Source organism: Neopelma chrysocephalum, unplaced genomic scaffold (assembly GCF_003984885.1).
Source record: "Neopelma chrysocephalum unplaced genomic scaffold, ASM398488v2 Primary Assembly neopelma1_45, whole genome shotgun sequence".
Taxonomy (NCBI): Eukaryota; Metazoa; Chordata; class Aves; order Passeriformes; family Pipridae; genus Neopelma; species Neopelma chrysocephalum.
The window spans coordinates 9,757,567-9,773,971 of NW_020897704.1; the positions used below are offsets into that span (position 1 = coordinate 9,757,567).

General features: G+C 37.2%; 1 protein-coding gene across 1 annotated transcript in view; it reads left to right on the forward strand.

Moving 5' to 3' along the window:
• The window catches only part of LRRK2 (leucine rich repeat kinase 2), a 66,360-nt gene that overhangs the window by 47,715 nt on the left and 2,240 nt on the right, over positions 1 to 16,405 (forward strand). Inside the window, exons 36-50 of the mRNA XM_027679306.1 lie at positions 313 to 459; positions 614 to 805; positions 2,268 to 2,414; positions 2,725 to 2,825; positions 3,001 to 3,191; positions 4,016 to 4,176; positions 4,969 to 5,139; positions 6,948 to 7,048; positions 7,667 to 7,861; positions 8,831 to 9,024; positions 9,314 to 9,386; positions 10,174 to 10,358; positions 11,152 to 11,304; positions 12,036 to 12,244; positions 14,867 to 14,941. Of these exons, the coding sequence (XP_027535107.1) occupies positions 313 to 459; positions 614 to 805; positions 2,268 to 2,414; positions 2,725 to 2,825; positions 3,001 to 3,191; positions 4,016 to 4,176; positions 4,969 to 5,139; positions 6,948 to 7,048; positions 7,667 to 7,861; positions 8,831 to 9,024; positions 9,314 to 9,386; positions 10,174 to 10,358; positions 11,152 to 11,304; positions 12,036 to 12,244; positions 14,867 to 14,941 (2,295 nt within the window). The remainder of the gene's footprint in view (positions 1 to 312; positions 460 to 613; positions 806 to 2,267; positions 2,415 to 2,724; positions 2,826 to 3,000; positions 3,192 to 4,015; positions 4,177 to 4,968; positions 5,140 to 6,947; positions 7,049 to 7,666; positions 7,862 to 8,830; positions 9,025 to 9,313; positions 9,387 to 10,173; positions 10,359 to 11,151; positions 11,305 to 12,035; positions 12,245 to 14,866; positions 14,942 to 16,405) is intronic.

The window sequence follows — 16,405 nt, forward strand, 5'->3', positions numbered from 1 at the left end:
TAAGATATTCTATGCTTGAACCTGAATGTACCTAAGCATTTCTGTAATGCCTGCCTGCAACATGACTTATTATCTGATTAAATATTTATAGTTTGGGGATATACCTTATAGAACTGAGCAGCAGTTGATATATATTCAGCTTTTGTGGGGCTATGCTGCCTGCAAAGTTTTAGCCTTTATTTTGTTTGTTATTTGGGTAGGTATTATCCTAATCATAATTTAACATTCAAAGTACTATGAATTATTCTCAAAATTTTAAAGTTGACATTCATATTTGAGATCAGATTTTTAATCTTATTTTGTATTTTCTAGAGCGAGCTCTTCGTCCTAATAGAATGTATTGGAGACAAGGCATCTACTTGAATTGGTCTCCCGAGGCTTATTGTCTAGTGGAATCAGCAGTATTTGACAACAACCCAGACAGTTTTTTGAAAATTACGGCACCTTCTTGCAGAAAAGGTTAATTATCCCTGAGCCTGATTTTTGCTCCAGTTTGATTGCAGCTTGGCATTTTGGTCTGTTGTGCTTTTGCCTTTGGAATGCAGAGTTTATCTTCGTAATTAAAAGTATGGCAGATTGAGTCTGTAATTTCCCTTCTTTTGATTTCTTAAAGGGTGCATCCTTTTGGGACAAGTTGTGGATCACATAGATTCTCTTATGGAGGAATGGTTTCCAGGTTTGTTGGATATAGATGTATGTGGTGAAGGGGAAACACTGTTGAAGAAATGGGCTCTGTACAGCTTTCAAGATGGTGAAGAACACCAAAAAATACTACTTGATGACTTACTTAGAAAGGCTGAAGAAGGTATGTATTTATGCCATTTGAGGTATATAGAGGTACACTTGTATGTAGACAAATATTATGCGACATCCCCTGTATTAGGGAGAGGTTCGAGGATATACTGAAGCTTGAAAACTCAGACACCGTTGAAGGCTTAACAAAAACCAAGATTTATTATCAAGAGGGTGGCCAACAAAACAAACAAACCCAAAAGGGAGGAAGGAGGAGAGAAATAAGCCCCAGTTACCCAGCTGTTGCCCATAAAGTTATCTTACCGACCTAGCATGCCTATAATTACCCATAGCAGAAGCGGCATCCTTGGAGAGTCAGTAAGTTCACAAAACTGGCAGGCGTCCCCGCCGAAAGGCAACATTGTCCTTGGTGTGAAGTTAGCTCCCCTCCAAGAAAGCACTATCTACTTTTATATAATTAACTGAGTGACCACAGCCTCCCAGGTGTGGCCAGCATCGCCCAGCCAGAGGCCCTCAGTCCCACCTCCCGGTTATGTAAGTGCAGCTCTTCTGCGCATGCATGAGAACCTTAGAAATCCCCTCACGCACGCGCAGTATGTTTTGGGGGTCTTTCTTAATTGAGTCTGGGGGCGAGCCTTCCTCCCCTCCTCATCAAAATCTCCTTCAAATGCCCTTGGCAGACAATTAGCCAATCACAGAATACCAATTAAAACAGTTTATACAAGAAGCTCTCTTCAAGGACAACTTTCCCGTTTATCAGTGCTTGTTTTCCCATAACTTGGCAGGGAAAGAGCAAAGCTTTCACAGGTGGCAGGGCCAAACACAGACCAAAAATATCAGCATAATTCACCCTGGTACAATCCCCTTTATAACATTTGGGTACTTCATGTTATTTAAAAATGTTTCATTTCTTTAAGAAATAATTACAGTATAAGTCAAAAGTAACTTGTTCTTCTTTTGTGTAAGATCTGTCTAGTATATGTAAGTATAGAAATGAGGCAGATTGCAGCTACTCTGTGTAGTCGTGTAAAAATGGCAATAATGAAAAGAATCATTTTGTCGTAATATTGAGAATGCAGCTTCATTCATGGAACTGAATCCAACACATTGTAAAACTGATACTTGATCTTTTGGTTGGATCATGTAGAACAGTAATTTAAAACGCAGTATTCAGGGTGACATTCTACATACAGCATTCTTTCTTTTTACAGACAGAAAAATAATCTATTGGTTAGTTTGGTGTTGTTAAGTAGCAACAGTTTTTATCACATTTAGTTGGTACATATACAGACACTTGAAAATACTTAAACACGTAAGATCCAAGAATTTTAATGGCAGACTTAATTAGTATTTATGTATGTGTGTGCATATGTATATATATATATATGCACACATATGAATCTAATTTTAGGTATATTGGTCTTATGCACTCACAGAGATCCATGTACCTCTCAGTGCCTTTTGAATGATGACTACCCTTCTTTTTTTTTCATTTTCTCATTTTTTTTTCTTAGGTGACCTTTTGGTAAATCCAGATCAACCAAGACAGACCATTCCAATTGCTCAGATTGCTCCTGATCTGATATTGGCTGATTTGCCTAGAAATATTATGTTGAACAATGATGACCTGGAATTTGATGAAGCTCCTGAATTTCTCTTGGGTAAGCATTATTTTGTAGAGTTTGTTTTTTTAACAGAGATTATGTAAACAAATCTACTGGAGTCAGTTCTGCAACATTTTATAGATTTCTTTTCTGAAGAAATATATTATTTTAAGGTTATCGAGTTTTTAATTTTCCTTTAACTTGTATGCCAGGATACTGGTTTTTATGTATTTAGATTCCTGATTATGAAGCTTAACACAGTAGATGATTCACACATTTTAAAACTGAACCCTTTCAGGTTTTTTTTTTGAGAAATGGTTGTTGTCTCTTTGTTTATAATAGTCTTTTCAATTTTATTGTTCAAAAGGTGATGGTGGATTTGGATCTGTGTACCGTGCATCCTATGGTGGAGAAGAGGTTGCTGTAAAGATTTTCAATAAACATACTTCCCTCAGGCTCTTAAGACAGGTAAGAAATATTGCCCTTTTTTTCTGTAGTGCTGCTCTTGGAATGCCAACCCTAGCGAAGAGCTTTAAACGTTTAAGTAAATTGCAAGTCTTCAATCCAGAACATTCCCCAGTTTACTTCAGAGCCACAGAGGTTATGGTATTGGCATTATTTCATCTGATTTTACAATTTACAGGAGCTTGCAGTGCTTTGTCACCTCCATCACCCCAGTTTAGTGTCTTTGCTGGCTGCTGCAATCCGTCCCCGGATGCTGGTGATGGAATTAGCCCTTAAAGGATCTCTTGACCGTTTACTTCAACAAGACAATGCAAGTTTAACTAGAATACTTCAGCACAGGATAGCTCTACATGTAGCTGATGGCTTAAGGTAAATGTGACTTCTGCATTGCTGTAGAAACAGGGTATAGCTGCAAATAAGATACATTGCAAATGAAAGGCTTCTATTTTCTCATATCCCAAGCAGAATATTCCCTGGGTCAGACAAATGCTTGTATTTTTATGGTTAATTAGCTGATATATAACACAGACTTTTGTTACTTGTGATTTTTTCTGCTGACAAATGATCCTGAGATTAGCTCAGTTGGTTAGAGCATATTGCTAATAATACCAAGGTTGTGGGTTTAATCCCTCTCCAGGCCATTCATGTAAGAGTTGGACTCTTTGATCCTTGTGGATCCCTTCCAACTGAGAATATTCAGTGATTCTGATTCTGTCATGCTCATATAAGCAGAAAAATTGCAAGAGCTCTAGGTGCAATTTCTATGTGGCTGTTGATTTTGTATTGAAATGTCAAAGAAATTAATTTAGTGCATTTCTAAAGTTCTGAAAGTCCCTGAATGACCTCGGGATCTAGTGCAGTGTGACTTTAAAATTACAAAACTTGCAAAGGGGCTCAGGGATCAATGAAACTTAAACTTCGAAGATTCAGTTTTCAAACTGCCGACAACTCTTCAAATAAGACTTGGTACTAAAATACTGCAGTATGTATGTGCCAGTAAATAGTATTTCAGAACAATTCTAAGTCATTATGCGGTAAAGGAGCATCATGTTAGTGATGTTTGACATTTTTAACACAATAGTTCACATCTAAAAGCACGATTTACTGTTGTGGGAATATTGCACTCAGTGTGTGTGTACAGATAAATCCCTGACTTATGGATGCTTTCAATAAATTTTTTTTTTTATTAATAGGTACTTGCATTCAGCAATGATCATCTACCGTGATTTAAAGCCTCACAATGTGTTGCTTTTTACTTTATATCCCAATTCAGCTGTTATTGCAAAAATAGCTGACTATGGCATTGCCCAGTATTGTTGCCGAATGGGAATAAAAACCTCAGAGGGCACACCAGGTATGGAAATATGCTTTGATTTATAGTTCATTATGTCCAAAAATAGCTAATATGATTTTTATGTAGTCTGTAAAAAGTAACTCAAATCTATACTCTCTAGTCATAATCACAATGAGCAGTCCTAATCATATTACAAGTTGTGATGCCCTCTTGCATTTTCTTCCTGTTCATGTTTTAACCCCTTACAGAAGAATCAAGGAATACACTAAAGGTTTAAAAAGAGAACAAATGAAATTACATGCCTTCATCATCATTTTTTGCTGTTTTCATATGGTTACTGTGATATTGAAATTATACTGCTAAAATTTGTTGTTTAATTTCCAATAGTCCATACGTAGGTCTTAATGATTTTTAAAGGCAATAAATACTTGCACTGTTCCCCGACTTTAGAGAGAATCTATTAGCATTCATTCTAAAGCACTGAGCAATTCAACCACGCTGAAAGGTGCCTTTATGTCTTTTAAATTGTGCATGACAGTGTGACCTCAAGTGTGAAATGTTAGGCCCTCAGTAACAACTGCAGACTTGCCCTTCATTTTCAGCATTCATTGATAAAGTAATTATTTTATGTAATGGTGCAGGAGCTCAGTGATTGATGTACTGTCCTTTTCCTTTATACTTACTGCTGATATTTTTGGATGTCTGCCAAATACAAACTATTGCCAGCCCAGAAATAGTGTGCTGGTTTTGGTTTACTTCCTGTGACGTTTTCATCAATAATTTACTTTTTAAAGGATAAAGATGGCTTCATCTTGATATGAACATAACTATTAATGAATTATTTATTTGCAGGATTTCGAGCACCAGAGGTTGCCAGAGGAAATGTTATTTACAATCAGCAAGCTGATGTTTATTCATTTGGCTTGCTGCTTTATGACATTTTAACAGGAGGAGGTAGAATAATGGAAGGCTTGAAGTTTCCAAATGAATTTGATGAATTAGCAATTCAAGGGAAATTACCAGGTATGCCTTGTTTCTTAAAGTTTTAAGATTTGTCCTGCCTCTTCCAAAAATAGCATCTCTTTTGAATTGTGTTGTATATGACAGTGATCAGAGAAGGAGATTAAATAATAGCAATTTTTAGAATCTTCCCCTAATTTCATATCGTCTTGAAATTGTGAGAAATAGACATATATTCAGCATCCCATTGATTATAATTCCATTGCAATTTCAAAGAATCTAGCCGGTTCATTTTGTAAAGAAATAGAGATTTTGTGTACTTGGGACTTCATCCAGAGCCAGCTAAAATGGATGTTGCTGAAGGTACCATCTATAATGCATATCATGCACAAAGATAAACACAATTCCAATTTTGTTCTTTGATTGAGATATGTTACATTAAGATATCCATTACTTAAAAGCTGTCTATCTTAAAATCTTTTAAAAAAACCCTGAAGTCTTACTTTAAAAAAAAAAGCACCACTACCTTAAAAGAGCAGCCACCCCTAAAGGTTTTAATTAGGAATTTCCTTTTAACTTGTAAAGATTGTGAAGTCACTGCCCAACTATGTAACATTCTTCATATTCCATCTGCATTACTACATGTAGTTGTTGACTGCTGGAAGGAAGATTAAACAGGCTGTCAGGCTGGACATGATGTAGTCATCTGGACAGTGTAACTCAGTCTTTGGTAACTTCTACCAAAGTGTCAAGAGCTGCTGAATTTTTATAGTACAACAAGCTTAGTGTCTGGTGTTCTTATTTATTATCTGCAATAGTGCATATACTCATGGAACATTTTTTAAGAAATGTCTCGCTCCATCTAGGAAAGAGCAGCATCACTTAATCTGGCATAGCTTCTCCTTTACAAGAGACAAAGAGTTCATACATTTTCAGCTCCTTAAGGAAAATTGTCCAGTTCTAAGCTCAGAGAGTTTCAATGCCCTTCCTGAAGGGGATATCCCAAGAACTGATTACTGAGTATCTCTTTGAGTGCAGCTGTCCATTTGACTGTATTATGAGTCCTATTAAAGAATCAGAAGTATTACTTTCTGAGGATAGTACAGTTCCATCTGTGCACATGCTCATCATTTACGTATTTCCACCTAAAGAAGGGCCGGCTGATCTCACAAGTAAATAGTGCCTATCGTTTGTTGAACTGAATATGTTCATCTGCAGGTATTTATCATTAATGTTACCTCTGTCTAATGTAGGACTGGAATATCTACTGTGGATTGTGATGAACTAAAAGGAAAAGCAATACAGGCACCATTTTTCATGAGTGATTTGTTCTTAGGTCAGCACCTGTAGTCATAAGATACATATTTAAAGCACTGAGTGGGAATTTGAACTTCCATATTTCATAAATACTGTATGGAGTTGTTTATCTGATTGCTATATATTTTATTGGAAGTTTGTCTGTATTCCATATATTATGCCTAGACACAGAAGAATAAATGTGGATAAAAGTGTTCACAGGAATTTGAAAGACTACAGACTGACATGGCATGTCCTTGAATGGTCAGAATTGATCAAAACACAACCCACATACATCTGTGATTCAGTCCTAGGTACAGGGACATTAAAGAAAAAGATAAAGCAAAATCCATTTGCTTTAACTGCTGTTAATGAAAAGGACTCTAGTTCTAGCATTTCATGCTCTAGCATTTAATGGCAGATGAGCAATTCCAAGCTGTTCATGCTGACATTTTACCTAAGAATGTGATATTTCTTAGTGGAGCTCAGGAATAAGTTAGATGATTATTAAAATAAGAAGTTACTCAGACCTATGGTAAATGCTGGTTAAGAAGTTATCTAATTTTACATTTTAGATCCTGTAAAAGAATATGGGTGTGCCCCCTGGCCTAAAGTTGAGAATTTAATTAAAAAGTGTTTGAAGGAAAACCCTCAGGAACGACCAACATCTTCCCAGGTATTACTTGCTGTATTTATTTATATTTTTATGACAGATGATACTACAAAGTTGTGCTTTCTGAAAAATAATAAGTTAGTAAGAGGCAAAGAGGTTTTTTTGTTCTTCTTTTCTGGAATGGAAACAGACATGAAATATTGCCTGCTCTTGCCATCCAGAATAAACTGTTCCATTCAAATCTACCAGCCACTTACTCTAACCTTCTGTTTTCCCCTGTGTTGCTGTATAGTGATTGTACTAAAACATGGTTTGGGTTACTTCTTGTTCTTATATGGTCTCATACTAGAGCTATGCAAAAAGGACTTTGTTATATAGTATCAGTGCAGTTGCACACTGTTCCGTGCATGTGAGAGGAGGAGCAACAATGTGGATCTGAAACCTGCTGTCTATTATCACGCATCGCCTTGCTCATTGAAAGGAGTTTTCAAACGTGCCTTAATCTCATTGCCTAGAGTTGCTCAGTGCACAAAGATTGCCCATCAGTGGTGGCAATACAGATGACCAGACCTGCTGAGATACCGTGCCCATATTCCATAAAATATTGTTATCCATTGCTTATTATTTATCACTGTACAAGCCATTGTTGTGACCATGTGCATGCTGTGGCTTTCTTTCTAGGTTTATGAGATGCTGAATTCTGCAGAGCTTATCTGCTTGATGAGGTATGTCTCAATACCCAGCACATCTACAGCAGAGTGCATGGTAGCTGCCAATCAAAGCTGCAAGAAGGCAGGAGTCTGGATAGGCAATGGGAACACAGAAAAAGCACAACTTTCATTTGTTAACCTGAATACAGATGGACATACTTGTGAGGTATGTGGGGAAATTGCCATTTATTCTATTTTTCTGGCACCTAGATGCATTTCAGAAGCAAGATATTACTTCTGCAAGCTTTGAGAGAACAAATATCATAAGTGAGTCATCATTGTGTCCACAAAATAAAGTAGAAAAGCAGTTGCTTTTTCCTCTCTTCCTGCCATCCAGACTGAAGTTTTTCAGAATACTGTCTTTCCACTACTGGATAACTTTCTTCTACTCAGATGGAAGCTATTTCTAGCATGGAGGCCACAAAAAGGAGTAGTAGTTAGACAAGCCTTCATACCTACCTCCCATAACAATCCAGGTAGTCTTTTAACAATTCCTCACCTCCTGTGAATGCCATCTCCTTTGTGCCACTTTGGGTGATGCCCTCCAGTTCTTTTAATGTGATTTTTGTACATCTCAGTGCCGTCAGAAAAGGGGAAATGTTTTACCCGGGCTGTGATGAATATGTGTGCCAGAACTGAGCGTGACTCATCATCAAAGTTGTCTAAGTTCTATTTCCATCTGCCATCTGTTGACCATGATACATCTGAGTTGGTAGCTTTGGTATAAATTACGTGGGTTATTCTTCTACAACTAAAATGAGAAAAAGAAATATTCGGCCAGTACATTTACTGTTCACAATTAAACTGAATGTATATTGCAGTGTACTTCCATTTGCTTAATTCTCTCATGGCTTTGAGACCTTGGTTAGAATAGAGAGAATATTTTTTTTCAGCATTAAGCTTAGAGATTTTCCTGTGTACTATTTGAGGGGTCCTTCCCAGCACTTTGAAGATAAATGGCACAGTTGAAAATGTTCTGCTAATAGGGAATTAGATTTCTTAAAGGGGAAGTTAGGCCTTGGGTCTGTCAAGAATCCAAGAAGATCGTACTTTATTTTTATTACCAGTAATTTACTAGCATTTACCCTTACTGAAATTATGACCAGGTTGTTTTTCTTCTTTTTTTCTGGCTCAGGATATTGCAGATAGTAAAATTATAAGTTTGGCCTTAGTGACTCTTCCTACTGAGAAAGAAAACTGGATTGTAGCAGGAACCCAATCTGGTTCTCTATGGGCAGTTAACACAGAAGATGAAACAAGAAGGCATCGTCTGCAGAAAATGTCAGATTCCATCACTTGTTTATACTGCAATTCTCTTTCAAAGCAAAGGTATAAATGAATTTTAAATATTTGGGATTACATTTCGAAAATAATACTTAACGTAGATGTTCAGAAAATTACATCTGTAAACTATGCTGCTTTGTTCAGACAACTGCTTATTTTGCCTATGTTTCCACTTAATTTTACACCTAGTGTAGCTGGGGACTACACTGCTGATCACAGGGTTTGTGTTTGCTTTTCCTGTTTAATTGAATTCTTGCAATACTAGAGACTTCTTGTTTATTTTTTTTAATCTGATTAAGACATTTCTAGAATTCATTATTTTATTTTATTTCAGCAAACAGAAGAATTTCTTCTTGGTAGGCACAGCTGATGGCAGACTGGCAGTTTTTGAAGACAGAGCAGTAAAGGTAGACTTGTTCTTTGCTGTTCTACAAAGTGCTATCAGGAATATCTAAAGCAGCTACCAAGAGTAGCTTTATTTCATGCTGCTTATTTTTTGATTGCTTCTCTAAAACTGAAAATCATTTTCTACTGCAGTCTTAGAGGAGCTGCACATGTTTTAATGAGTAGAAGTAAGGGGTGGAAAATTCCTTTGAAAGGCCTGGCAAACTGGCTAGAGACTGACATTAATGGTTGTTCTTAAGAATATTCTAACAGTTTTAATCTCCTTTATTTATTGTTGTTATAGTTCCTTTTTCTTCTCATTTAGTAAATTTTCGTAGAAAAGAAAGTATTGTTTAGGTTTTCTGTAGGTCAGAGTTCTTCTCACAGAACAGATGAAGAAATACTGGGAGCTGTTTATATCAGTTGTTTCTTGAGGGTTAGCTCCTGACCATATGCAGTTTAGAGCAGTTATGGAATTGCAGTGCATTGCAGAACTAGAATATGGTCCAGTGTGAGATGTCTCCAAAGATATAGATGTGACTTTCTATCCAGTTCTTTAACTGCTCCAGGGCTTGCAGAAAGTGTCAGTCCCTGCTCTATCCTGTTTCCACTAACACAAGCTGTTTCCCTATGAGACGTGTAATGGGAATATTTTCAGTCTGTAACATTCTGGAAATGTTCTGAACTATAATGGGTCAGAAAATCTGGATGTGTAAATTTAATTCAGCAAGGCTGTGTGGCCTTGTTTCAGCAGTTTCTGAGTGTCTGCATCCTCCTTGTTTCTAATGCAGAGTATATTTTTTCTTGCAGTGTAAGGGTGCTACACCTTTGAAGATAGTGACTATAGGAAATGTTAGCACACCACTGATGTGCTTGAAGGAATCCTCATGCTTATCTGAAAAAAATATAATCTGGGGAGGCTGTGGAACAAAAATCATTGCCTTAACTAGTGACTTCTCTGTTCAAAAGCTCATTGAAACAAAGACAAGTCAACTGTAAGTTTCTCTTATAAGTGATGTTACTTGGCACTTTTGTTGTTTTCATTAAAGATTTCTGACAGAACTTTGATGTAATGTCTTGTTCTAGAGCTCGTTCTTTGAGTTTGCTTGTTTCTGTTCTTTTCCTTCCATAATACAGATGGAATATCAGTGAGTAGTGTTGAAAGTATTTGCTGCTGCTTTTAAACAAGGGTTATCCATTTTTACTCTATAAAGGATTTATGAAGTCAGTATCTATTCAGAAAATGTATTAATGCAACTGATCAGTTTTTCTCCTCCAATTGCATTAGTCCAGGCCTTGTTTGCTTTATTTAGAATTATGCATACATACTTAGCATAGTATTTGTCCTTCCATGTTTGTCAGTATGTGTGCATATCTTTGCCCTATATATATTTAATCATTTATGATTGCTGACTTCTAACTATTTAGAAATTATTGACTGATGCTTTTGGACTGTTTGATATAATTCTCACATGGACAAATCCTGCTTTGAAGTTAAGGGGAGTTTTTCCTGAGTAGGGAAACCAGTGTTTGATGAGAAAGATTTATTAATAGCCTTTGAGCATTAATGCACCTCCAAGGATATCATCAGCCCAACTCTTACTTGGAAAATTGATGTCAAACTGTAGCAAGATTATAGCAAAGCCTTTCAGTTGTATCTTAGCCCAATTTGGTTTTAAGGCTGAATGATTCTCCAAGAGTCAGAGGGAAACTAACCTCACTCATAATAGTCAAGTTTTTCTACTAGGTATTTTCTTTGTAGCTAACAGGAGTTCTTCTCTCTCCTAGGTTCTGTCATAATGCTTACAGTGATGCAAACATTATTTCAATAGCAGTAGACAAATCCATCTACTTGGCAAAGAAAAACAGCCATTTTGTGGAAATCTGGGACAAGAAGACAGAAAAACTTTCTGAACTAATTGACTGTGCACATTTTCTTAAGTGAGTGATTTATTGCAGATTGTTGGCCTGATGGATAGAAAGCTGAATGTCAGATTGCCTTCTGTAGCATGGCACCTTAACCTGTCAGGGGTAGGGATTTGCCCAGCTCTTTGAGCAAATGTGGATTTCCTTTGCTTTCCATTGGCCCAAAACTTCAGAATATTCTATGCAGAATCCCAGTTTTTTAAAACTCTTATATTTCACAATTTCCCTGATATCAAGAAGACCCATTTAACTCAAGAAAGAAGAAAGTCTTTTGCTCTCCTTCAGGTACTGATGCTTTTACATGCAGTTACTTCCTGCATCCCCTGATTAAGAATGTCTGATCTCTCCAGCGCACAGATTCAGTAGGAGATCAAAGTTTTATTAACGGTGACAGTGATTTTAATTTGCATTTAAGTTGTTCCTCTCCCTTAATGTGCCACATCCATTTGTTTTGTGGTGAGGTTAGGAGCAGGTGTAGGTGTGCTCTTCCGACTTGCAGTGACATTAATCTCCTTCAGACTGGGAGAGAAGAGAGAAGTATACCTGGCTCCTATTTATGGGCCTTCTGAAGCTGACCAGCTGGCTCTTAGACATCCAGTAGTTTTCATCCCAGTTTGTTAGCATGAGATTTTTGTTGCTTGTCTTGATGAATGATTATTTAAAAGTCTGGTATCAAGAGAGTTGTTTTATTAGTTGTGCAATAGTGTGCCACCAGATTTCAATACAAATTTTCTCCATACTCTTAGGAACAAAGTGGAAAAACTAAATAAGGAATCAAAACATAACCTGGCTTATTCTGGAAGAGTGAAGACAATTTGCCTGCAGAAAAATACTGCACTGTGGATAGGGACAGGAGGAGGACATATCTTGCTGCTTGATTTATCAACGCGTCGTCCTGTACGAGTTATAGACAACTTTTGTGATTCTGTTAGAGTCATGATAACAGCCCAGCTGGGTAAGTAAAACCATCAAATGACAAGTACTTTGAAGTCAGTGCCAAGTTTAGGTGTGCTGTGTCCTGTTTGTTGTGGTGTTCCAGGAACAAATTAGCACTATCCATGATTTGTTCATTCATTTTGTTCTGCTGCGGTCCTCTCCAGTCAGTGTCAGACACTTGGGTGTTCGCTGAATACCAGCAGGCTGAATACCTGTGCCCACATAAAGCAAAAGCTCTTCCCTGGCTTGTCACTGATCAGCACATGGACAGACCCCCAACTTCATTGCATCCTTGTGCCGTGTTTCAGCACACACCATCTTCTGTCCCGTAGTCTTCTCTTACACGGGTAGCCTGTGTTCTTTCTCCATCCTAAGTGTTACACTTCTGGCTTCTCTCTCTGTGGACCATGTAAGATTTTAATAATTTTTCCTTAATTGCTTATTGCCTTGTTTTCTTCTCCTATCCTTATTCAGGGATGGTTCTTTTCGATTTGAGTCACAGGCAGATCACAGTAAAGCTGGGAAAGTCCTACACACCTGAACTCAGGGTGTGGACTTGTACAGATGTGCTGTTCCTGTCAGGGACGGGTGTTTTGAGCTGCTGTAGGCAGACAGGAGCTGTGGGGTTTCAGTGGTAACCACAAACAAACAGCCAGAGGAGTGTAGTTGAGTATGGGGTACTCCTTGGCTCTTGTACCTTCCTTCACCTGTACGCTTTCCTGCATCTCTCCCAAAAGTAATAAAGCCCATATTGACTCAAGTTCATGATACTGCAACGGGGAATACACTCAAAAAGTGCTTTGTGGCACGACATGTGGATTCCCATCACTTTACACTGAGTTTTGAAAACAACTCTGGAGTTTCCCTGTCAGTGTGATTTAAAGTGTGTTTGCTGTAAAAAAACCAAAAAAGACACTGAAGTTCTTGTTGTGGATTCAGAAGCACACTGTAATCCTGCTAGCAAATTTCTTACTTGCAGGGTGTATATGTTTTCTCATTACCATCATGAACTTATTCTGGAGCTGTTTTTTTCCTTTCTGACACCACAGGAATCTGTAGACTGCAGTTAGCTCATAGTGCTGGCAGTGTTGTATGAGTCAAAAAACCTCCATCTTCATCTGACTTGCCTCTGCCTGAGACAGCAAGTTTGTACAGTCTGTTCAGTCCTCAGCTGTTATGGTGCCCGCTATAGCATAGCCTTTTCAGTCCATCTGGTCCTGATAGCTACAATGCTAGTACTATAAAGGGACATTTTATTTTTAGCATTTTGTAAATAACAGTTACTATGAAAATGTAATTTCTGCCTCACTTATCACTGTCATTGAGAGGGAAAGTATATTGTATAGAATAGTATAGTGTGATTTAAAAAGCTTTGAATCTCAGTCACCTCAACATTTTTAATAAAAATTTTATGTATAGAAAAATTATTATTCAGGAAAAGGAGTTTAGCTGTGTTTGCACAAATCTCAAGATGAGCAAATAAGATTGATATATGCAGTTTGATGTGTACTTTTCTCTTTTGATCATCCTTTCACAGCAATTATTTATAAGGACTGGGTGTTTTTTCCTAAATTCAAGGCCTCGGTTTCTACTGGGATTTTCACAGAATCAGTGAAAATAGCACTGAGACTGCTGAGCAGTTCTTCAACAGAATCACATTGCTTCTGTGAAATAAGAAAAGATAAATGGAAATATTTTTGTATGAAATAGTTTCATTTAAGGTTAAAATATATAATGTCAAGTAGATATAAATATTTCAGGAAAAAAAGATTGCCAGACTTTGAGACAATAATTTTATCTGTGGTTCATATATGAATATGAAATATAATACCATTTTCCAATTCTGTCACCTAACACATTGATGTTTAATAGATATGAGACTTCCCATAGAGAATAATTTATATGTAAATCTGTAGTTCATTTTCCAAGTACAAATTTAGACTTCTATATAGTAAGACAGGATCCAAGTCTAAATAAGAAACATTATACTCAAGTTCCAATCACTTTTTTAAGGAGTATGGATAGGTCTGGTTGCAGAAAAAATTAATGAGAAATCTGAGCATGGAGGACGTCTATGCTTCCCACAATCCCTCATCTATTACAAGCAGTCTTTTTTTGCATTATTCAGTAGGCACTTCCTTATGATCCATCCCCTATTTCCATTTCCCTGCTAACTCCTACCTATGTGCCATCATTAGTTCAGAATATTTTTACTCAGTTTGGGTCATATTTCATGGGTTTGTGTTTTTCATAACCGAACTGATAACTGGTACTTTCTGCTGTGCACTGGGACTTCATTTGCCACCTGTCCCTTTGCTGTGACATCTGTTTCCTGTGACCCTACTACCTCTGCCTGTGCTATATAATAGGGTGCTTTGTTCTTGGGCTTGTTCAACAGGCTGGTTGGCTGATCCCGTGCTTAAGCCTTGGAACCCGGATAAACCCCGACATTAAATGGAGACATGAACTATATTGTCTTCATGTCTGGGTTTGTCATGGTCAATGATTTTGAATAAAGGGTCCAATTGACTGTGTTCTGCTTTCTGTCCTCTAAGTGCCATGATGTCATCTACTCTTTCTGACCTTAAATTAAAAACTTCCCATTAAAACTAAAATTTGTCATTTTATTTCTTTGAAAAAGGGAGTCTCAAGAACGCAGTCCTAGTTTTGGGATATTGCTACAAAAGTGACACCGAAGACAACAAATACCACAAAGGTATCTGAACTGTGTTTTATTAATTTGTATTAGTGGAGTAGACACTATTGTGCTTGACTACCCACTGAGAGTGTAGAGTTCATGATCATCATTTGACATCATTTTATTGAAACATTATTATTAAATAGTTTTTGTTTTCTTTTGCATATCTGGGCTCCATACAAACTGACAGTAACTCCAAAAATGGATCACAGGAAGCCACTGTTGAAGTATATAAAATATAATTTGTTGGGAAACTGTATTGGAGAGTAAATATCATTGCCTAATTGGAGAATGTATCAAATGGATTTCCAGAGGGGTCTGTGCTAGGTCAGGAATTCTCAATGTTTTTATGAGTGATGTGGATGAAAAAACAATAATGTGCTTTTCAGATTTGCAAACAACTCTTAGCTAAGACACAAGCTCACTGGAGGGCAGGATTAGAACTCAAAGTGACCTTGACAAATAGAACAAATGGTTTGGAAGGAAATAGGATACAATTCAGTAAGGACAAACACAAGACCTTTTACTTAATTAGGAATGATCCATTGTACCAACATGAGGAAATGATCAGCTTAAACAGCAGTGCTGCAGAAAAATGGTTATAATTGATAGGAGGCTGATCATGAGTCAGCCACATCGTGTGGCTGCAGAAGAGGCAAACACCACTCTCACACCAATTAAAAAGTGCTGTATGTAAGACATAAGCTAATTCTTACACTCTGCTCAGTGCTCATATGGCCTCTGCTGGAGGAGCGTATCTGTTTGGGACATTGCTGAATGATCTGGACTATTTGGAATAGTTCAGAGGAGAGAAATGCAACCTGTGAGGAAATGTTGTGGGAAGTTTAGTTGGTTAATATAAATAAAGCTTAGAGAGGACATGATAATAGACTTCAAATATGTAAATAAAGAGTAAGGGAATAAAGACTTCTACATATTCCCTGTGGGTACAATAAGAACTAACCAGTTTCTGTTACAGCAAGGGAGATTTAGGTCAGACATTGGTAAAAGCTTCTTGACAATTAAGATAGCAAAGTGCAGGAAGATAGAAAAACTCCATCTTTGGATTTTTCTAATAACAGTTATGGTTGGTGCTTTGATCAATGCCCTTGTTCACCTTTATCTCGTTCCAGTTTCAGTAACTCCTAAAAATGTGGCAACGACAGTATAAAGTTAAGGGTGGCAAGTGTAGATGAGCTGACTGAAATAAAATGAGACTCAAGCTTAGAGCACTGGGTTTTACGTTATGGTATTCCCCAATTCCTGTTACCATAAGAACACTTACTGCCTTTTTAGCATTTTTGTTTTATTTAAGAGTGACATTAATTGTAGAGAGGAATCAGAGAGTCCCAGAATCCTTGGGGCCTTAGTTTGTGAGCCCCTACTTATGCAGGTGTTCTCAATTATCCCTATTCCACTAAAAGCACTGTGAATTCTTCATGAATAAAGAGTTGTTTGCATGAATGGAGATTGAAGAAGTGA